The sequence below is a fragment of the Eubalaena glacialis genome, chromosome 4, assembly GCF_028564815.1.
Source record: "Eubalaena glacialis isolate mEubGla1 chromosome 4, mEubGla1.1.hap2.+ XY, whole genome shotgun sequence".
Classification (NCBI taxonomy): Eukaryota; Metazoa; Chordata; class Mammalia; order Artiodactyla; family Balaenidae; genus Eubalaena; species Eubalaena glacialis.
The window spans coordinates 186,195,162-186,214,433 of NC_083719.1; the positions used below are offsets into that span (position 1 = coordinate 186,195,162).

A 19,272-nucleotide genomic window follows, 5' to 3' on the forward strand; every position below is an offset into this window, starting at 1 on the left:
TCCCCCTCCGAGTCCCACAGCTGTGCTGGATCTCAGGGAGGAGGCCGTGCCCGCACGGAGCCCACAGATCCAGGGCTTCCCGCGTCGCAAAGGAGATTGAGATCGAAAAGGGAAAGGCCGGGGGCCGGGCGGGCGCCTGCCGGGACGTCCTCCCTTAGAGTGCAGTCCAGGCCCGGCGGCGGGGCGGTCAGCCGGGCCCCGGCCTCCCCTCGGTGCCCCGCCCGCCTCGGCCAGAGCCCTCGCGGCACGCCTGCCTCTCCGTGTTCCTTAGGAGGGTTGCGGGGGTGCTGTGTCCAGACCACCCCCGGCCAGTCCCGGGGTGCTTCAGGCTCCCTACACTCGCCGTCTCCGGTGGGGCTGCCTTTCTGTGGGGCTCAGCCACGCCCCTCCCCCGTGCCCCACGCTGAGGCTGAACAGGCAGACGAACCGGCTAAGCCCTCGTGAACAAGTTACTCAGCCTTGCCGGTAATTACAGGCTTCCTGCTGCGCCTGCTCTGCCACGGTTGCCTGCCGCTGCCCCCAGCTGGCAGGCTCCCGTCCCCCACGTCGGCGGGCGGGCACTGTCACCTCCCTGCGGCTCCCCGGAGGGGAGGGGAGGGGAGGGGGTGTGGTGCTGATGCTGGGCCCGGTGGGGTCAGGAGCCCAGGAGGGCACTGCCGAGGACAGCCCCAGCCAGGAGGGTGGTCTCCGCGTGGGGGCCAGGCTGGGACGGCGCCCTCGTGGGCGCCCCCTGGCGGGGACGTAAGGTCCGCCCTGCAGCTCACTTTCCTTGCGGAGCTCCCTGGGCACGGAAGCAAGCGTCTACGCAGTGAGTGTGGGGCCCGTACGGGCAGGGCAGAGGCTCAGAGGGCGGGGGCCCGGGTGGGCAGGCGGGTGCTAGGACCACCCTCGGGGCAGCCAGACGGCCCTGGGCCGGGAGAGGACGTTCTTGAAGGCCAGCCCCGGCCACTATCCCAGGAGGCCGGTAGGGACGGGGGCGGGGGCTTTCTCCATGGCAGAGTCAGTGGTGGCTGCCACCATGGGGCTGGGCACGTAGTTGAAGGGGGGGACGCGGGCGGAGCGGCTGGGGGAGCCGTGTCGGCTGGCGGGGACGAAGGGGCCGGGGGTGGGCGCCTTGGCGGGGCCCGGACCGTCCACGTCGCTGCCGAGGAGGAGGGAGGGGGGGCCGCCGGTCGTGGCCTGTGGGGTCGCCCAGCTCTCCAGGCTCGGCGACGTGCTCGAGTTGGTCTTGGCAGCCGCGAAGTCCTCGGTCTGGACCACGGCGTCGCTGGTCTTGCGCTGCGGAGGGCCTGTGGGGCCGTCCTCGGGTGAGGAGCCCAGCAGGGGCAGGGCGCGGGGGGGCAGCGTGCTCCGCAGGATGTGCGGGACGTCCTCGTCCCGGATGCGACGCCACGTGGTGCCCGGCGCGGCCTCCCCAGTGCTGCTGCGGGACGCGTTGTCCGCCACAGGCCCAGGGGCGGGGGCGTCGGGCCCGCGGGCCACACTGATGTGAGGCAGGGAGGCGTAGCGCTTGACCGTCTCGGGCCGCGCGGCTGGCGTGCGGACCGGCAGGCGAGACGGGCTCTCAGAGCTGGTGCGCCGGGGCAGCCGCTCGCCCGGGCCGGGCCGGGCCATGGGGGGCCGCTGGGGGGCCGGAGCCTGCCGGGGGGCCGCCCGCAGCTCATCACAGCGCGAGGAGCATAGGAAGACGGCGGGTAGTGCGGGCCGGCCGCGGCGGGGCAGGCTGGCCTGGGCAGCTGGGGTGGCGGCCTCGGCGGCGGACAGTTCGGAGCGTCGGCGGCGCAGCAGGCCCGGCGACTCCTTGATGAAGGTCAGCTGCCGCCGGAAACCGGAGCGGTCGGAGGCCTCGCTGCCGCTGGAGTGGGCGGAGGCCACACGCACCAGCCCCGGGCGGCCCCCTCGGGCCCTTGGACCTGGCTCCGGGGCTGCCCTGGCCAGGGGTGGCGGCCCCCGCCTCGCGGGCCTCTGCATGAAGGGGATCCGCACGGGCGACTTCTGTGTCTTGTGCTGCTTGGCCAGCAGGGCCCGGGCGGGAGTCTTGGTTGCGGGGGAGGCCCTGGGGCCAGGCAGGGGTCCTGCAGCCTGGACGGCCGGGGGTGACCTCCTCGTCAGAGGCTGGGAGGCCGGGGAGGTCTGGGAGGAGCTCGACGAGGGGGTCTTGGCGAGGCGGGCGGGTGGCGTGGCACTCCTCTGAGGGGGGCTCAGCGCCGCCAGCTCCGAGATCTTGCCAGGTCGGTGCAGGCTTCGAGACCGCTGCTGCCCAGGGCCGGGGGTTTTGGCGGGGGCTGCTGGCTGCACTGGGCTTGGGGCTCCCGTCTTTCTCGGCACATTGCGGGGCCCAGGAGCACCTTTGGGCTGGGCCCGGGTGGCTGGGCTGGGCATGTAGATCACCGTCCGTCCCCGGAGCACGGCTGGCACCCCGGACGTGGCCTTCTGAGTGCCACGTGGCTTCTCCAGGTCGCCGCTGCGCTGGGCCAGAGCCCTGTCCCGTTTCTCTGGCCGCATGGCACTGCCCGCCTGGCCCTCTGCCCTTGGCCGTCGCCCCTTCCTGTGCAGGGGAGGCTGCAGGGTGGAGCCCACCGACTGCCCTGAGGCAAAGGACAGAACGGAGTCGGACTCAGAGGAGGCCTCGTGGGTGGCTGCTGCCGCTGCCTGGTGTAGCCACGTGACGATGGAGTTGGCCCCCTCCTGGATGGCGCGCCACTCGACGCTGTCCAGGTCTGAGGCGTGGTCCGAGCCCGCCGCCTCTTCACTGTGTTCCCGGGGCCCCTCTGCTGGCCTCTTCTCCTGCTGCGCTGCTCGGGACTGGCGGCACCCTGGGCCAGACACCTGGGGCCGGCGCCTGGGCACGGCTGAGCCAGTGCAGCGCCGGAGCAGCTCTGCCTCGGCCCGCGGGCGGGGGGCGCCATCCCGCCTGCCCCCGGGGCCTGGGTCCTTTTTGACCCCTGGCTCGCGGGCTCGGGGCCGGCTGGCCGTGTGGTCAAAGGGTTCAGGCTCGCTCAGGGAGCTGGCGGAGGAGCTCAGGGAGTAGCATGGTGGCGTCTCATCGGCGATGAGGCTGGGCTGGCCCCTGGCGGGCGGCACGACCTTGGGAGCAGCAACCTTGGGCGGCGCGACCTTGGACACGGCCTGCACCTCCTTCCTGCCACCAGCCAGGGATTCCCTCTTCACCGCGCGGGGGATCGCAGATGCCCGCCGCGGGGGTGCCACCGCCGCTGCCGCGGACGGCTCCTCGTCTGAGTCGTTGCCGTAGAAGCAGTACACAGCCTCCTCGGTGGGCGTCGTGAGGCACAGAGATTGCAGGGCCCCGTCCCCACGCGCCCGGCCCGGGCGGGAGCTGTCCCTGTCCCTGCAGGCACTTGGGGGCCGGCAGAGGGGCAGCTCCAGCCCTGCGCGGCTCCTGCCAGCCCCCCGGGGCTGCTCTGTGCTCCGGCCCGTGCCCCCCGCCCTGTGCCGGTGCCCGGCGGTCTGCCTGGTGGGGGCGGCACGGCCCGCAGCCTTCTGCCCCTGCGCAGGCCCGCCATCCCCGGGGGGTCCCTGCAGTGTCTCCTCGCTGAGGGATGTGGCGCTGGAGAAGGTGACCGGCGTGCCCTCGGCCGAGTCGGTGCAGGACTCATCCTCCCGGGCCGGGGCGGGCACCAGCATGTAGACGGGCACGGGCAGGGTGCGGCGGCCAGGCACCAGCGCCGAGGCCACCTTGCGGAGCCGGGCGGGCACTGCCCCACCCAGGCACTCGCGCAGCAGCTCCAGGTCCCGGTCGGTGGATGTTGGCCCTTCGAGGCGGCCGCCGGCCTCGTCCCGCCGGCGGTGCCCGGGGCCCACGCCTCCCCCACTGCTGCGCTCGGGGCAGGCCGGGGGCAGCAGCCGCAGCTCCACGTCCTTCTGCACGTAGAGCTCGTGCAGAGCCAGCGCACTCAGGCTGGAAGCACATGAGAAGTTCTCGTCGGGCTTCTCCACAGTGAAGCGCACGCTGCCCGCGTCCAGCTCGGACGGCAGCCGGCAGCGCTCCCGGCAGTCGGCGATGTCCAGGAAGCGCTTCACGTAGCTCTCCCACTGCAGGCTGAACTGGGTGGCCTCACGCTCGCCCGGCGGCGCGGGGGCCGGCGGGGGCGTCTTGCTGCGGCTCGGTGGCATGGTCTGCCCAGGGCTGTCAGGAAGCTCGCTGGGGCTGACTGTGCCGCTGCCCAGCCCGCTGCACGGGTCGCTGGCAACGGAGCTGGCGATGGATGGGCTCTCGAAGCTGCCCAGCGAGCTGACCGAGCTGCAGCGGCTCAGCACCAGCGGCGTCTCCTGCACGCAGTTCTCGGACGAGCTGGACGGCGTGGCGTCCTCCACCCCCAGGCCCCGGCCCCGCTGAGGCACCGGGATGGCCATGGGCAGGGAGGCGGCCCCTGGCCCCTGCCAGGCCCCGTCCAGCCCGGCCTCACTGGGGCCGGCCTCCTCCAGCCCCTCCAGGGACGAGTCGCTGTCGTCCAGGTCCCCGGCCTCACTGGGCCCTGGGCGGCCGGCCGAGGACAGTGAGGACAGGGAGCTGCAGCGCGACAGGCAGAGGGGTACCTTCTCCGCCGCCAGCTTCTCGGGCACCTTGCTCAGGTCCTCTGCGGGCAGCCAGGGCTGTTTCCGGGCCCTGGGGGCCAGGGACCCCGCGCCCCCCCTGGCGGTGCCCTCAAGCAGCGGCACATGCTGGTAGATGGGCGACAGCTTGATGGTGCACACGCGGGCATCTGTGGCGGCGGCGTCCCGGGCCTTGGGCTCAACCTGGCCGCTGGGCAGGTTGAGGTCAAGCTGGCTGGGCCGCGCCTGGCCGCACAGGGGTCCCTCGCAATGCTCGGCCAGTGCGGCCAGCGGGTAGGGCCGCGAGTGCTCGCGGGGACAGTGCCCGTCGCTGGTGCTGCCGCTGTTAAGACTGTCGTTGGAGAGGCTGGCGTGGGCCGCCTTGAGCCGCAGCAGCGGGTGAGCCCGGCCACCGGCCTCTCGCCGCCCCGCCTCGGGCCCCCGGCAAGGGGAGCAGGAGTGCGCGCGGCCCTCCCGCGGGGCCTCCTGCCCGGGATCCCCAGAGCTGAGGCTGAAGCTGTCGTCGGACGAGGTGTGCAGGGCCGAGATGTCCTCCACCAGCCGGTCGATGCGCGCCACTGCCAGTGCCAGCTTGGCCTTGGCCCTGGCTGCCACAGCTGCCTCCCCGCCGGCCTCCTTCTCGGACTCCAGGCCGCCCCGGCGGGCGGGCGGGGCGCGGGCCAGCGCCTGGCCCTGCAGGAAGGGGCTGCCCAGGAAGAGGGGCAGCACGGCGGGGCTGGCGGGCTCGGCGGTGGCGGCAGCAGCGGTGGCCAGGGAGGGTGCGTCGTCATCATCGAAGCAGCCCGAGTCAGAAGCGTAGTCCTGGGCCAGGCCGTCCAGGTGGCGCAGGGGCGGCAGCGGCTTCTTGGAGGCAGCCTCGGCCTCGGGCAGGCCCTGCGTCTCCAGGTGGTCGAGCGCCTGCGCCAGGTGCCGCGCGTCCAGCGCGGCCTCCAGCGCCCGCTGCTTGCGCACGTACAGGCTGGGCGCACAGGCGCCGGGGGAGACGGCGGTGGCCGCCGCCTGGTACTTGGCGGGCCGGTGGGCCAGCAGGTTGCGCAGGGCGGCGGCGCTGCCCATGGCGATCATCTTGTGCTTGGAGTGCACCAGGCTGCGCAGCATGCCCACGGCGCCCAGGTCCCACAGCAGCTCCTGGTCGCCGGCGCTGCGGGCCGACAGGTTCCAGAGCGTGCCGCACGCGTTGCTCACGATGGTCAGGCTGTGCGACGTCAGGTGCTGCAGCAGCGTCTGCAGGCAGCTGTGGTCCCGCAGCACCTGCCTACGGGGGCCCGCGGGGCGAGGCGGGGCGGGAGGGGCGCGTCAGGCCCCCCGCCCAGCTCGGACCCCAGCCCGCCCGCCCGCCCGCCCGCCGCCGGCAGGACTGTGGCCGCGTGGGGCAAGTCAGAACAGAAGGTGCCCAGGTAACTTTGAATTTCAAAGGAAGGGATACATTTTTAGTAAAAGCATATCCCAAATATTGAATGCGCTGTACTTACGTGAAAGCTTTCATTCATTGATGGCAACAAACTATTTATGAAACAATACTAATGTATTAATATTACTTATTATTTAAAATGAAATTGCATTAAAACCATCTCATTTTATTTCTTTAATTTTTATTTTACATTGGAGTACAGCTGATTTACAGTGTTGTGTTACTTTCAGGTGTACAGCTAAGTGATTCAGTTATACATATACATATATCCGTTCTTTTTCAGATTCTTTTCCCATTTAGGTTATTACAGACTATTGATTGGAGTTCCCTGTGCTACACAGTAGGTCCTGTTGATTACCTATTTTATGTATAGTACTGTAGAGTATAACTTATTTTAGGGCACCTAAATCTTGTGATATTTGGGATATACTAAAGACATATTTCTGTTTGCTTTTAAAAATACTAAGTATTGTTTCTTAATTATTGGCCTTACTAGTAAATAAATGTTTTATTTTACATGGTAAGATCTTTAGCACAAGTATCTCCCATGCAACATTCAGGAATATACTAAAGATAGTATTTTTAAAAGAAGACAAAAATCTAAGTATTGTTTGTTAATTATTAGCATTATTAGTAAATTAATGTTTTATTTTAATTGATAAAGTCTTTAGCACAAGCATATCCCATGCAGTATTTAGGATATGCTTTTTAAAAGTTATGTGTTTTCATACATCTGAAGCATTATTTATTAGTAGTATTAACAAATAATTTTATTTATTTTAATAAAGAACTCATTTTTACTATTATTTAGAAAATAATGCATTTTTATTTTAATAAATTAATTTAAAATTCAGTATATCCCACACAATATTTGGGATATACTTATACTTTTTAATAGCTATGTATTTTCATACATTAGAAGTATTACTTATTATTAATGTTACCTAGTAGGTAATAAGTATTTATGCTAATGAAGAATAAGCATTGTTTTATTTATTAATATTGCTTAGTGAATAATATTTTAATAAAGAACAAGTATTTATTATTAATATTATTTAGAAAATTATGCATATTTTTACTAAGTTAATTTAAAATTTAGTACAAGTATATCCCGTGCAGTGTTTGGGATGTATTTATACTGAAGATAGTACTTTTAAAGTAAACAGAAATCTCAATATTGTTTGTTAGTTATTAGCATTATTAATAAATTAATGTTTTATTTTAATTGGTAAAATCTTTAGCGCAAGTATATCCCATGCATTATTTGGGATATACTTATACTTTTAAAAGGTTACGTATTTTCATACGTTAGAAGCATTACTTACTGTTAACGTTACCTAGTAAGAAGTAAATATTTATGTTAATGAAGAATAAGCATTGTTTACTACTTAGTGCATAATAGTTTGAAAAAGAACAAGCATTATTAATATGACTTAGAATGCTACGTATATTTTTACTAAGTTAATTTAAAATGTGGTACGAGTATATCCCAGGCAGTATTTGGGGTGTATTTATACTAAAAACAGTCAGCGACCGGGGATGCATCGGGCCGACCCATTCGCAGGAGGACGAGGCTCGGCTCTCCGTGGTGCACCGCAGAGGGGGAGCCGCCACCCCCACCCCAGCTGCTCCCGGGCTCCACCTGCCCAGCGCCCTCCCCCGCGCCCCCGGCTGACCTGTAGTCCTCACGGGTGGCGATGAGGCTGGACACATTGCGCAGGATGCCGCCTCCGCTCTCGATGATGGCCAGCGAGTTGCTCTGGCACTTGTAGGTCAGTGTGCTGACCAGGAAGCCCAGGGCGCCGTCCACCTGGCAGATGGCAGCCTTGTTCTCCGTGCTGTGCGCTGAGAGGTTCCACAGGGCGCTGAGCACGCTCTTCAGGGTGGACTCCTGGGCGTGGGGCAGGAGCAGGAGGGGGTCAGCTGTGGGGGCCCCAGCCCCGCCCCACCCACGGGCCCTCTCCCTCGAGGCGCCAACACAAGGCACCCAAATGCCTTTTCGAGTAGAAGTCAAAAGTAACACAGCCGGCCACGGCAAGATCTTTTGAGTTGCCGGGTTGGAAGCCCCTGGCCTGGACCCGCTGCCAGGTGGCAGGTTGTCCGTCTGGCTTGACTTCCCCCCAAGGTGGCGAACTCACCACCTGCTGCCAGTGCCTCCCGGCCACGTGGCTGGCACTCCGCAGCCGTGGCCCCCGCCACCCCGCCCGGTGCCCACCTTGGAGGCTCGCAGGACGCACTGCATCAGGGCCGTCATGCTGCCCACCTCCCTCAGCACCTTCTTGCTGTTGATGTCCGCCCTCCAGGACAGGTTACGCAGGATGCTGGACACCACCTGGGCGAGTGCAGGGCAGGCCATGTGGGCCCGGGCCCGGCTTCCAGGGTGCCTCGCAGGGCCCACCCGCAAGCCCCACGGCGGCAGGTGGCAGAGCCCAGGGGACGCCCCCCACCCCCCGGCAGCACCGCAGCCTCCCGGGTACCTGGTGCAGCTCCTCACTCTCGGACGCCAGCTGGGCCACGATGGCCTCCATGCAGCCCCGGCGGGCGCACAGTGCGGCCTGTGGGGTGACACGGGAGTCACGCCATGGCGGGGGCACCTCCCGCGTTGACTGAGCACCTACTATGTGCTAGAGCTCGAACCCCACCCCCCATCTTCACCACCACAGGGGAGGGAGAGCACTCGCCCTGTTGCTCTGATGAGGAGACTGAGGCTCACGCAGGCGCAGACACCCCGCCCAGGGCCAGAGGCCCCCCGCTCCACAGGGGCAGCAGCAGAGGGGCCAAGAGGATGGCGGCCTGGACCCCGGGCCTCAGTCTCCCCGCCTGTCCCCGCCTCTCAGTGCTGCTTCGAGGCGGGGAGGAGGCCAGCGGGGCTTAGCCTGGGCGATGCTGGCCCGCCCGCCGGCCCACCCAGGCACCTTGTTGGCGACGTCCCCGAAGGTTAGGTTGGTGAGGGTCATGCCGGCGTATCGGCGCAGGGCCAGGTTGAGAGGGTCCCGGGTCATCTTGTGCATCTCGTAGTCGACCTGCAGTAACTCCGCCACAGCCTGCAGCCCACCTGTGGGGACACGGCAGGGCTGGGGGCAGGTGGGCGCCCCCCACCACCCCGCCTGCCCACCTCCCAGCCTCTGCCCGCACAGCTCACTCTACCTGTACGCCCTCCCCTCCCTCCGATCTGCTCTCCTTAAGCCCACCTTTGAAGCCCAACTCTGAGGACACCTCCTCCAGGCAGCCTGCTGCCTGGCTGGCCCATTCCCCTGGGTGCCCTGCGCCTTCACGCCCGCCTCTTTTCTGCCCTCAGCCCCCAGTCACACTTCGTCCGGCTGCCGGGCCTTTGCACATGCTGTTCCCTCTGCCCGGGATGCTCTTCCCCACTGTTCGCCCAGTTTCCTGGGTCCCCTTCTGCTCAAGAGTGACTTCCTCAGGGAAGCCCCCAACTCCCCAGATGAGAAGCTCCCAAACCATTAGCCAGCAAGCCACTGAGGGCAGGGCTGGCGGCTGCCCCGCTGCGTCCCCGTGGCGGACCGGACGGCGTGTGCTCAGGAGCCACTGCTGATGGCCCACACACACGATTTTTTTTTCCTTTTTTTTCTTTTTTAATTTTTTGGCCATGCCACGCAGCATGTGGGATCTTAGTTCCCTGACCAGGGATCAAACCCGCGGCCCCTGCAGTGGAAGCATGGAGTCTTAACCACTGGACCGCCAGGGAGGTTCCTGCACACACAGTTCTTTACTCACTAGGACAACTGGGTTCTCACTTTACGAAGAGTAAATGGTCGGGACTTCCCTGGTGGTCCAGCGATTAAGACTCCGTGCTTCCAAAGCAAGGGGCGCCTGGGGTTCGATTCCTGGTCAGGGAACTAGATCCCACATGCTGCAACTAAAAGCCTGCATGCCCCAACTAAAAGATTCTGCATGGCGACTTACCTGGTGGCGCAGTGGTTAAGAATCCACCTGCCAATGCAGGGGACACGGGTTCGAGCCCTGGTCCGGGAAGATCCCACATGCTGCGGAGCAACTAAGCCCGTGCGCCACAACTACTGAAGCCCGCACGCCTAGAGCCCGTGCTCCGCAACAAGAGAAGCCACCGCAACAAGAAGCCCATGCACCACGACGAAAAGCAGCCCCTGCTTGCCGCACTAGAGAAAGCCCGCACACAGCAACGAAGACCCCCAACACAGCCAAAAAAATTTTTTTAGTTAAAAAAAAAAAGATACTGCATGCTGCAACTAAGACCTGGTGCAGCCAAATAAATAATTTTTTTTTTTTAAAGAGTAAATGGTCAGCGGGAGTAGAAGGGAAAGAACCTGCAGGAACCCAAACACACGCAGCCCTTCCCCTCGTTCAGCAACAGGATCGTCCTCGGGACCCGGGACCGATGAGGCAGTTTTGCTGAAGAGCACGCCAGTGGGAACCACCCTGGGGAAGGGGCTTAGCAACACAAACCTACAAACTTCCAAAGCGAACCTGTACGTGTGTGTGCACAGCAGCACAAGTCACAACAGCCAGAAGGTGGAAACAGCCTGAGTGTCCATCACCAGATGATGGAGAAACACACCGTGTCTCTCCACACACGGGGACATCCCTCAGCCACGAAAAGGGGTGAAGCCCTGACCCTCGCTACCACATGGATGGACCCTGAGAACACAATGCTCAGTGAGAGAAGCCAGACACAGAGTGTGTGATTCCATTGAGGGGAAACGTCCAGAACAGGCAGATCCACAGACACGGAGCGTGGGTTCGTGGTTGCCAGGGGCTGGGGAGGGGGAGGGGCACTGAGTGGTTTATGGGGACAGTTTCAGTTTGGGAAGATAAGATTAAAAATGGTTAAGACAGTAAATTTTATGTTACATATGATTTACCACAATTTAAAAAAATGTTTAGGGAATTCCCTGGCGGTCCAGTGGTTAGGACTCGGTGCTTTCACTGCTGAGGGCCCGGGTTCAATCCCTGGTTGGGGAACTAAGATCCCATAAGCTCTGCAGCGTGGCCAAAAAAAAATTAAAATAAAATTTTAAAATGTTTAAATACGTAATTAGAAGTTGGAGTGGGGAGCTTCCAAAGCCTTTTTACTTCTTAATCTGGAAACTCCACTCCCGGGAACCCACACAAAGGAAAAAAATAACAATAGGGAAAAAGAGGTTGAACTGAACTGTGCGTGGGGCACTTTCACTGGAACTAAGGGGCCACTCAGCTCATCATGCATCCCTTGCCTGACTGACGGACACCAGTGACATGCCAGCATTTTCATCTCGGGACCCCTGTACACGCTGCACATTTTTTTGAGGACCCCAAAGAGTTCACTTGGGTTACAGCTCAATATTTATCATACTGCCACCAACAACAAAACAAACATCCCAATCGAAAAATGGGCAGAAGACCTAAATAGACATTTCTCCAAAGAAGACATACAGATGGCCAACAGGCACGTGAAAAGATGCTCGACATCACTAATTATTAGAGAAATGCAAATCAAAACTACAACGAGCTACCACCTCACACCCATCGGAATGGCCATCGTTAAAACGTCTACAAATAACAAATGCTGGAGAGGGTGTGGAGAAAAGGGAACCCTCCTGCACTGTTGGGGATGTAAGTTGGTGCAGCCATTATGGAGAACAGTATGGAGGATACTTAAACAACTAAAAATAGGACTACTATATGATCCAGCAATCCCACTCCTGAGCATATACCTGGACAAAACTATAATTTGAAAAGATACATGCGCCCCTGTGTTCATAGCAGCACCATTTACAATAGCCAAGACATGGAAGCAACCTAAATATCCATTGACAGATGAATGGATAAAGAAAATGTGGTATATATAGATACAATGGAATATTACTCGGCCTTAAAAAAGAATGAAATAATGCCATTTGCAGCAACATGGATGAACCCAGAGATTATCATACTAAGTAAAGTAAGTCAGACAAAGACAAATACCATATGATATCACTTTTATGTGGCATCTAAAATATGACACAAATGAACTTATCTACAGAACAGACACAGACTCATGGACACAGAGAACAGACTTATGGTTGCCAAGGGGGAAGGGATGGAGTCGGAGGCTGGGGTTAGCAGATGTAAGCCATTATAGACAGGATGGATAAACAACAAGGTCCTACTGTATAGCACAGGGAACTATATTCAATATCCTGTGATAAACCATAATGGGAAAGAATATAAAAAAGGAATGTATATATAACTGCATCCCTTTACATCTGAAACTAACACAATATTGTAAATCAACTATACTTCAATAAACAAAAAATATTTACCACACTAGAAATGAAAACGGAGAAATATTTTAACCCCAGAACGCACAGCCCAGCAGTCCTCAGAGTAGGAGTGCCTGGAAAACCCCTCTGAACACACATGCGCACGAGAGTGAAAAAGGCAGATTGCATCTTCGTGGAATTATCAACATAGCAGTGAGTGTGCAGGCCTCTTGGAAGGAGCTTGGTAACCTCCAGGGGTCCCTGGACCAGCTGGCGGAGGAAGGACTCCAGACCTGTGCCCTCTTGTAAAATGTCCGCCACTCCAGATGCCCACCCCCCCGGAAAGGCTGCGCCTGGGCGCTCCCCCTCACCCCGCCATTGGGTTTCGAGCGCCCGAGTCTATGTGGCCGGACCACGTGAGACCTTACAGAACCTTTGAGTGCTTTGACCATCTGCCAGGTGAGAAGTAGTGCCTCGTTTGGCCCTTGATATTTCCTTTCCCCATGTTTTGATTACTTTTATGCGGAAAAGATGCTGTAGTACTCCCAAACCTAAAACTTCACAGGGTCGCTCCGCCTCGACCACCCAGTAGCTCCGATTCACCTTTTCTCCTGGCTTTCCGGCCTCTCCCCTGTTCTCTAAGCCCCAGGACCACTAGTGCCGAGAACCTGCCCTGCGCTGAGTGAGGCCCAGAGGCCGTCCAGATCGGGGGTAGCTCCAGCTCGCGGGGGCAGCGAGGGGCACTCACCCAGCTCGTTCATGGCGCGGCGGTATTCCTCGTCGAAGGACAGCTTCATCACGGCGCAGGTGGCCTGGCAGATCTGTGGCTCGATGGGGACCGGGGCTGTGGGCAAGGGGACCGGGTCAGAGCCCTTCCACTGCAGGAAATGTCGCCTGGTGGGTCTCCGCCCCTCCCTGCAGTCTCCACCCTGCAGACCTGCCAAGACCTGGAGCTTTACAAAGTGCTGCCCGCCGGGCGTGCGGGGTTACCCCTAGAGCATCGGCCCCTCTGAAGTGAACAAGGAGGGGCCTGCCTCACCCAGCCTGGTGCTTAGCATCTGATACTAACTTTGTGGACGGCCCAACAGCTAGGAATCTCAAACTCTGCCCCCGCCTTTCGAGGGTTAACTACAATCGATCCTTTCAATCAACGACCGTTTCTTGAGCATCTACCTTGTGGCTATCCCTTTGCCAGTCTGTCTTCACAGGTTCCCAGGAGGCCTCAGCCGGCGCGTGGCACAGAGCAGGTGCCCGGCAAAAGCCAGAGGCCGCTGTTACTGCCAGCGGTGCTGCCCTGGCACCCGAGGAGCCCAGGCTGCCGCCCAGCGCACAGAAGCTGCTCACTCACTCACCGCCGCCGGCGCCGCCGCCCTCGGGCCCGCCGTCCCGGGCCTGCAGCCAGTCCCAGCAGGTCTCACAGTAGGCACGGATCTGCTCGAGCACGTGCAGAACGCGCATTTCCTTGCGCGCCAGACCCTGGTCCGGCTGCGAGAAGACGATGTTGTGCAGCGCTGCGTTGGCGCGCATGCGCGCATCCTTGGCTCCCGGCGCCCCTGGGGTCCCGTTGCGACCCCCAGCCCCGGCCTCGGTGCCGTGCAGGATCTGCAGCAGCAGCGGCAGGCAGCCCGAGCGGCGCATGGCCACGCAGCTCTCAGGTGAGCTCGACATGGCGAGCAGCGTCCGTGCCGTGTCCTCCTGGTCACGCGTCGCCAGCATGGACAGCAGCCAGAAGACCACCTCCACCTGCGAGGGGCAGGAGATGTCAGGGTGGGGAGCCCCGCCTGGCTCACTTGGCCCCAGCCGGGCCCACCTGCACTCCCCCTAAACGGATGGGAGTCCTATGACCTCAGCCCAGGAGAATCTCTTGCTCACCCCACTACCCTCACCCTGCATCCTCCCGGGGAGCAACACACACACACACACACACACACACACACACACACACACCCACTGCAGAGATGCCCCCAGCCCATGAGAGCCAAATGTCCACCCCATCAGCCTCACCGGTACTCCTAGGGGTGGCCCCCTATATCTAAGCCCAGAGTGCCCCCCAAATATACAGAACAGGTATCCACACCCACGCCAGGCTCCGCACCACAACCCAACCTCCCGACTCACTCCAACTCAGGGTGACCCTCCCACACCTGGGGATGCTTTATGGAGGCCTGGAGAGGGAGGGGCCTTCAAATGCAGCAGGGATGCAGGACCCACTTCACTGTGTATCCCAACCCAGCCGGCCGCCACTGCCCCCACCCCGCCTCTCAGCATCCCCCCCCCCGCCCGGACTCCCCTCACCTTGCTGTTGCCCGGCTGAGGGGCACCATCCTCAGGGTGCGTGGGGACCTCAGCCTCGGGGTCCTCATCCATCGGCATCGACTTCACTGCCAGCAAGGCCTGTGGGGAGAACGCCAGGCCTGCGGGTTCCGCCCAGGGGCACCCCACAAAGCGCCCAGCCTGCTGATGCCTGCCCTACCCCCATGACGATGTGGCGTGGGCCGCAGGCGGATTCCTGAACCCTGGGCAGGGCCCGGAGGTCTCCCTGCTGCCTGGGGCTGTCACCACCCACTAGGGCCCTGACTCCGCCCCTCCTGGTACCTGGGGCTCGGTCTGTTGCACCCGGTCCTGCGCCGACAGCAATTCCTTGTCGATCTGCTCCAGGCGGGAAGCACGGATCTGCGTGGGAGAAAGGGTACACTGAGGAAATCCCACCCCGGCTCCGACTCCGCCCACACTCCCAATACGGCCCCGTCCCCAGTCCAAATCCTGCCCCATGCTGACTCCGCCCAGTCCCTGGTTTGGCCCCATCCATTGCCCAAACCCCACCCTGGGGTCTGACCCCGCCTCCTCCTTGATATCGCCCACCCACTCTCAACCCCCCCCCCCGTTATCTGACTCCATTCACTTCCTGGTCCCACCCAAGGTCCAACCCTCAAGCCCAGGCTCTGGCCCCGCCCACAGCTTAATCCCCAGGCCATCCCTCCGGACCCACCTATTTTCTGACTTGGTCCCGCCATTTGACTGTCAACGCCCAAGTCTTGTTCAGACTCGGTTCCTCGTACTAATCGCCCCGTCCCTATCGTTCTGGGACTCTGTCCTCTGAGCCGGGCTCTGTGCTAAGCCCCTCTGGCTCCGCTCACACCCAGCTCTAACTATGGCTCCCGCTTCCTGCGTCAGGCCCCACCCGCAGGAGTCTCTGTCCTCTGATTCGCCCGCAGGCATGTAACCCCGCCCATTAACAATATCTGCGCTCCTCCCACAACAACATCTGCGCTCTGATCCGCCCGCTGGTGCATGGCTCCGCGCAGGCTCCGCCCCAGCCGCACCTGCGCCCGCTGCACCATCTCGTCCGAGGTGCCGAAGCGCTCCTCCATCAGCGAGCGGATGTGCTGGGCTTCGAACTCCAGCTGCTGGCGGATCAGATCCATCTGCATCGAGAACTGCTGGGAGGGGCGGGCGGGCCTCGGTGAGTTGGGGGTGGGGCGATACCCGGGCGAGGGCTGGGCCTCCGCTCCGCCCCCCGCCATGGGCGGGGCGGGGCGGGGCACTGCAAAACCCCGGGCAGCTCCGCGCGCTCACCGTCTCCACGTGCGGGAGTTCGTCCAGGCGCTTGGATAGGCCCTGCAGCTGCGAGTAGTACCAGAGCTTCTCCTTCTCCTCCTTCTCAATCTCATTCAACAGGAAACACCTGGCGGAGGGCCGGTCGGTGGACGCGGGCTCACAGAGCGGGAGCCGTTGCCATATGTGTTTGTTTACCCTGATTTTTGTAATCACTTGTGGGGTGCTTACTGGGTGCCAAGTTTGATAGGTAGTGTGGCAAAGTCTCGCCCGTGGTGCCCCTGGCACTGGGGTGGGGATGGAGTGCAGAAATTATTTGAAAGTAAAAAAGGTAACTCCTTTGTAAATCTTGGTCTTCGGAGAAAGGCTCTGAGGAGGCTAACACCTCTTGAACACCGGCTAATCTCCCTCTAGCCTACACAGGGCAAACTTCAGGCTCGGATTGCTCCAGGTGCAGTAGAGTCTCCCTCTTCACACCCTGTGAGGAGACACTGCTTTTCCCATTTTACAGAGCAGAAGTCTGAGGCTGGCAGGGGCTAGGGTTCTTGCTTGAGGTCAGACAGCAAAGCATGGACTTAACTCCACGCTCCAGAACTTCCCTGTCTGACCCCACACAACGCAGCCGAGCTGAGCTAGGCACCCAGACCCTGCCTCCTTCTTCTGGCCTCAGGCCCAGGTTTCTTGGGCCGCAGCCCTTTCTCCACAAAGGCTGCCTTGAGTCTCTCTGGCTCCAGGCCTGACTCTGAGCCCTGGCACTGGACACAGCCCTGTCCCTGGTGACGCCTGTGTGTCCAGGACCCCTGGGGACATCTCCCAGGAGCCTTCCCCTCTGCCAGGAATGCCACCACCACCCCCCCGCCCTTGTCCTCCAGCTGAGGTCAGTTGGGCCAGGAAAGGGGGCTGAGGCGCCACATGGGGATGGGGCAGGGAGCAGGCAGGGGGGCTCATGAGGTGGGTGGAGCCTTGTGACCACTGCCTGTGGCAAGGTTCCCCGCCATCTCACCGTTCCCGGTCCAGTTCCTCCAGCAGCTGGATGGTGGCCCGGCTCAGCTCCCCAAAGCTGTCCTTGGAGGGCCCAGAGCTGTGCACCGGGCTTCCCTCGGGGGTCCGGGCAGTGGGCTTGGGGGCCAGAGCCGGGGGTTGGAACTTGAGGTTGTACAGGCTGGTGATGTCCATCTGCAGGGCTGGGTGGGCGCAGAGGGAGAGGCTGAGGTCAGCATGCCCCCTGCTCCCCCCCCCCAGCTCCCTCAGGAAGCGGACCAGGGTTGGCCCCAACGTGGGGGGGGGGTCCCCAGGCCAGCTCCTCACCTTTCAGCTGCTCCAGCACCTCGGTCTGCCCCGAGGACACCAGCACGCGGGCCTCCTGCTCCAGCTTGCCCTGCAAGTGCTTCAGGACCTCCTGAACATGGAGGCCGGAAAGAGAGCGGTCGGTGGTCCAGCCCCCTGTGAGATGCCCCTGTCCTGCCTGCCCATCCCTGGGCCAGCGCCCTGGTGTTTGTCCCCGTGACCCGGGTCCACCCAGCCTCCCCTCGCACCTTCATGCCCGACGTTTCTGTCTCCAGCTTGGACAAGTGGCTTGAGTTATCCCGAAGCTCCTGCCTCAGGTGACTGTTCTCGGCCTTCAAGGCCTCCACCTGCCACACCAGCTGTTCGTAGGGCGCCACGGAGCTCGTCATCTTCAGCTCCTGAAGCGCCTGGGCCCACGGGAGAGAGGGATCATCCGAGGGTCTGGGTAGGGGGCGGCCCTTGACCTAAGTTCCAGCCCTGGGTTGGGTCTCAGGCAGGGGTGGCTGGCGTGGACTGCTGCAGGCGGGATGGTGCTGGCCCAGGGAATCCGGGGGACAGACGGCCTGGCAGGTGGAGTGACAGACATAGGCAGGGACAACGGGAGACAGAGGGACAGAACTGTCGGAGAGGTGTTCAGACAGCTGAACTGACCAACAGACAAGACACAGCCAGACACTGGCCCTCACTGTGAGGCTTTTAGACACACAGACGGACAGCTGGCTAGACAGACGGACAGCCAGACAGTTGAAACTGGCAGGGGGACTCGCCAGCCCAATGCCACCAGGCTCAGAGACACACAGCCAGAGAGAAAGAGACAAACAGACAGATGGACGGACAGCCAAGACCCTCTCCTGAATGAGCACAGCCACCCAGAGGCTGGGTGGACAGACTGCCAGCTGGCCCAGATGCTGGACAATAAGAATGCCGTGAAGGTTCTAAGAAAGCGATGGACGGGCTGATGGTGGCCCCAGCAGCTGGACAGCCAGCCAGCCAGACCCTAACCCACCGCGGTCATCCTGGGGGTCTGCAGCCCGGACACCCCCTCCAGCAGCGGTTGGATCTGGAGTAGCTACCTGCTCGGCCCTGGTGCCCCTCCAGTCAGCCCTCTGTCTGTCCCTAGAGCCCCCGGGGGCCCCTGCCCCATCCCCTGGAACCGCCACTGCCGCTTGCTCTTTGTGTGTCTGGGTGCCCTTCTTGCTCCAGCCCAGCCTCCTCCCTCTGTCCAGCTAGCCGGTGTCTCCTCCCTGGCTTGGCCCTCTTGACCGAGCCGCCCCACCACCGGCCCCCCTTTCCTCTTTGTTCCCTTCCCATCAGCCCTCACCCCCTCCCTCTGCCTTTGTCTGAGATGCACCAATGGCAGCCCATCCCCTCCGCCACCTCCTCCCTGGGAGCCCCCTCCCCCTACCCGCCTGAGCCCCCTCCCCAAATCAGTCAGCCATCCCTCCCCACAGGGGGGCACCTGCCCCTTCCCTCTCCCTCCACCACCGGGGCGCACCCATTCCTTCACTCGCTCACTCATTCTCTCTCTCCTCCCCCCAGGAGCCCCCCACCCACTGTGGGCACAGCTGGGCCTGGAGTAGGGGTGGGGGGGCTCGGCCCCAAGGAGGAGTCAGTCCATTCTAACCACTCAGAGGACCTACTGCGTGCCTGGCCTTGTCATCTGACGCCTTGTCACAGTCCTGAGCCTTGAGCCTCAGGGATCACCATTCGACTGTTCCCAGAGAGAGAAACTGAGCCTGGGGGGACGCACCAGGCATGACTGGAACCCAGACACTGCCCTGGAAGTGCTCACAAGTCCAGGCAGTGCTGGAAGCACACAAGCCCCGCCCCCGCTGCAGGCCTCGGTTTGCACATCTGAGAAATGGGGAGAACTCGGTCTACCAGGCTTGTCTTATGGGCCAACTAGAGGGCCAGGTGGGATGGTGGTCATGGAGCAGACAGGACAGTCCCATGGGTGACAGCGTGTCAGGTGGGGGAGGCTGGCGCCTGAGGGCCACAGTCCCCCCTCTCACCCTGATACTGATCCCGCCCAAGGCTCAGTCGAGGATCCCAGCTGGGGATCAGGACCCACTGGCGCTGCGGCAAGATCCCTGGGGTCCGGCTGAGGCCCTGTGTCCTGGCTGAGGCCACCATGCCATGCCCAGCCAGGGGGAAGCACTAGTCCCGTGCATGTGCCTCCCACTCGGCAAACCCAGACCCCTCCTGGGGCCCTCTCCCCAGGCTGCC

The 19,272-nt window shown here is 61.6% G+C and overlaps 1 protein-coding gene across 2 annotated transcripts; it reads right to left on the reverse strand.

The window, feature by feature from the left end:
- Positions 1–776: 776 nt before the first annotated feature.
- APC2 (APC regulator of WNT signaling pathway 2) lies at positions 777–17,450 on the reverse strand. 2 transcript variants are annotated; one of them, XM_061190869.1, is made up of 14 exons: positions 17,295–17,450; positions 17,068–17,158; positions 16,763–16,943; positions 15,781–15,889; positions 15,528–15,644; positions 14,800–14,877; positions 14,500–14,598; positions 13,557–13,947; positions 12,953–13,048; positions 8,902–9,041; positions 8,464–8,541; positions 8,202–8,318; positions 7,663–7,877; positions 777–5,830 (listed from the first exon to the last, which is right to left on the reverse strand). In XM_061190869.1, the coding sequence occupies exons 1-14, from the start codon at positions 17,433–17,435 to the stop codon at positions 949–951; spliced, it is 6,735 nt and encodes a 2,244-aa protein (XP_061046852.1). In that variant the 5' UTR covers positions 17,436–17,450; the 3' UTR covers positions 777–948. The 2 variants fall into 2 exon arrangements, with proteins under 2 accessions (XP_061046852.1, XP_061046853.1); XM_061190870.1 differs by having other exon boundaries at positions 15,528–15,641; positions 17,295–17,435.
- Positions 17,451–19,272: the final 1,822 nt, after the last annotated feature.